This window comes from Austrofundulus limnaeus, unplaced genomic scaffold, assembly GCF_001266775.1.
Source record: "Austrofundulus limnaeus strain Quisiro unplaced genomic scaffold, Austrofundulus_limnaeus-1.0 Scaffold922, whole genome shotgun sequence".
Taxonomy (NCBI): Eukaryota; Metazoa; Chordata; class Actinopteri; order Cyprinodontiformes; family Rivulidae; genus Austrofundulus; species Austrofundulus limnaeus.
This window is the reverse complement of record NW_013953324.1, coordinates 54,816-57,561: the sequence shown is the minus strand read 5'-3', so window position 1 is coordinate 57,561 and position 2,746 is coordinate 54,816. Positions and strand designations below refer to the sequence as shown.

The 2,746-nt window shown below is 40.5% G+C and overlaps 1 protein-coding gene across 1 annotated transcript in view; it reads right to left on the bottom strand.

Moving 5' to 3' along the window:
• Positions 1-2,035, bottom strand: part of arg2 (arginase 2) — a gene marked incomplete in the record, with an annotated part of 18,119 nt that extends 16,084 nt beyond the window's left edge. The window contains 2 exon segments of the mRNA XM_014029585.1: positions 1,462-1,534; positions 1,743-2,035. Of these exon segments, the coding sequence (XP_013885039.1) occupies positions 1,462-1,534; positions 1,743-1,856 (187 nt within the window).
• Positions 2,036-2,746: the final 711 nt, after the last annotated feature.

Here is a 2,746-nt window from a genome sequence, read left to right as displayed (position 1 = left end):
TAACCTAACCTAACCTAACATTAACCTAACAATAACCTAAACTAACCTAAAATTAACATAACCTAACATTAACCTAACCTAATTTAACCTAACCTAATTTAACCCAACCTAATATTAACCTAACCAAACCTACTCTAACCTAACCTAACTAAAGTAATTAATCTAACCTAACTAACCTAACGTAACTAACCTAACCCTAACCTAACTAACCTAACCAATGTAACTAACCTAACCTAAGTAAACTAACCTAATTTAATCTGATTTAGCATAACCTAACTAACCTAATTTAACATAACCTAACTAACCTAAAGTAACCAACCTAACCTAACCTAACTAACCTAACCTAACTAACCTAACCTAACTAATCTAACCTAAGTAAACTAACCTAATTTAATCTAATTTAACATAACTAACCTAATTTAACATAACCTAACTAACCTAACGTTACTAACCTAACATTACTAACCTAACTAACCTAACCTAACTAACCTAACCTAAGTAAACTAACCTAATTTAATCTAATTTAACTTAAACTAACTAATCCAATTTAACCTAACTAACCTAATTTAACATAACCTAACTAACCTAATGTTACTAACCTAACCTAACCTAACTAACCTAACCTAAGTAAACTAACCTAATTTAATCTAATTTAACTTAAACTAACTAATCCAATTTAACCTAACTAACCTAATTTAACATAACCTAACTAACCTAACGTTACTAACCTAACTAACCTAACCTAACCTTCTGTAATGTTCTCCTGTCTGTTCTGATGTTCTCCTGTCTGTTCTCTGATGTTCTCCTGTCTGTTCTCTAATGTTCTCCTGTCTGTTCTCTAATGTTCTCCTGTCTGTTCTGATGTTCTCCTGTCTGTTCTCTGATGTTCTCTCCTGTCTGTTCTCTAATGTTCTGTCTGTTCTCTAATGTTCTCCTGCCAGTTCACTAATGTTCTCCTATCTGTTCTCTAATGTTATCCTGTCTGTTCTCTGATGTTCTCCTGCCTGTTCTCTAATGTTCCCCTGTCTGTTCTCTAATGTTCTCCTGTCTGTTCTCTGATGTTCTCCTGTCTGTTCTCTAATGTTCTTCTGTCTGTTCACTAATGTTCTCCTATCTGTTCTCTAATGTTCTCCTGTCTGTTCTCTGATGTTCTCCTGTCTGTTCACTAATGTTCTCCTATCTGTTCTCTAATGTTCTCCTGTCTGTTCTCTGATGTTCTCCTGCCAGTTCTCTAATGTTCTCCTGTCTGTTCTCTAATGTTCTCCTGAACAGACAGGAGAACATTAGAGAACAGACATCTGTAAGTGTCTCCTCAGTGTCAGGTTCTGTTCGGACCCTCCTCCTTCCTGTCAGTGATGTAACGTGCTGCAGTCAGAACCCAGTCAGAACCTGTAAGCTCCAGAACCAGAACAGTTACATAACTGACACCGGCTGTTCCTCCTCCCTCCCTCCTCCTCTCACCTAAAGCGGACAGCCTGTCGATGAGGCCGGCGTCTCTGATCACCTTTGGGCCGAGCTCCACTCCTCGTCTCTTCTGTCAGAAACAAACAAACAAACAAACAAACAAACAAACAAACAAACAAACAAACAAACAAACAAACAAACACAGGTGGATTTGTTAAATACTGTCAGAGACAGGAAGTAAACAAATAAACAAATAAAAACTCCATCTGTTAAACCAGGTGAAAGACAGACAGGAAGTAAAAATTAAAATAAAAATAAAGTCCCGGTCGTCCTCTCACCTGTCCTTTACAGAACGGAGCACCCAGAACCGCCACAGACTGGGCTCGGTTCTGCTGACATCTGTGTCTCAGCTGGGTTCTGATSAGCCGGGAGACTGGACCCCTCAGAGCCATGTTCAGACCGGTACCGGCTCGGCTCACAGTTCTGATGTAAGGCTGGCTGCAGGATGCTGTCTGGACCCGGAGGAGGGGCGGGGCTTCTGGCTCCTAAAATCCACTGATGTTGAGCTGGTTCTGGTTCAGGTTCTGGTTCGGAGGACCGGACTTTGTTATTTAAACCTCTTCAGGTGTTGATTAAAAAAAGACGCACGTTTCTCTTTTTAATAGTCCTCTGTGACGTCACTCTGAGTGACACACCTTTAGGTGGACCAATAGGCGGCTCCGGGGTGGGCGTGTCCTGCCGGTGGGCGTGGCCACGAGTTGACTGTGATGAGTCTCTGAGCTGCTGCTGTGTCATCCGAGTGGAAAATTCCGGCTCGGTTCGGATCTGCCAACAAGACAGAACCGAGCCTGAGCAGGTGCTGCTGTCAGACAACACGAACACGTGACTGTCTGCTTTTTACACACAACATCAACACAAAAACAACACAAACACACACAGAGAGTCAGTGGAAAATCTGCAGTACACTGAATATGTGAAAACTACTACCACAGTACACTGAATACCTGAAAACTACTACCACAGTACACTGAATATGTGAAAACTACTACCACAGTACACTGAATACCTGAAAACTACTACCACAGTACACTGAATACCTGAAAACTAAAACCACAGTACACTGAATATGGGAAAACTACTACCACAGTACACTGAATATGTGAAAACTACTACCACAGTACACTGAATATAGGAAAACTACTACCACAGTACACTGAATATATGAAAACTACTACCACAGTACACTGAATATGTGAAAACTACTACCACAGTACACTGAATATGGGAAAACTACTACCACAGTACACTGAATATATGAAAACTACTACCAAAGTACACTTAT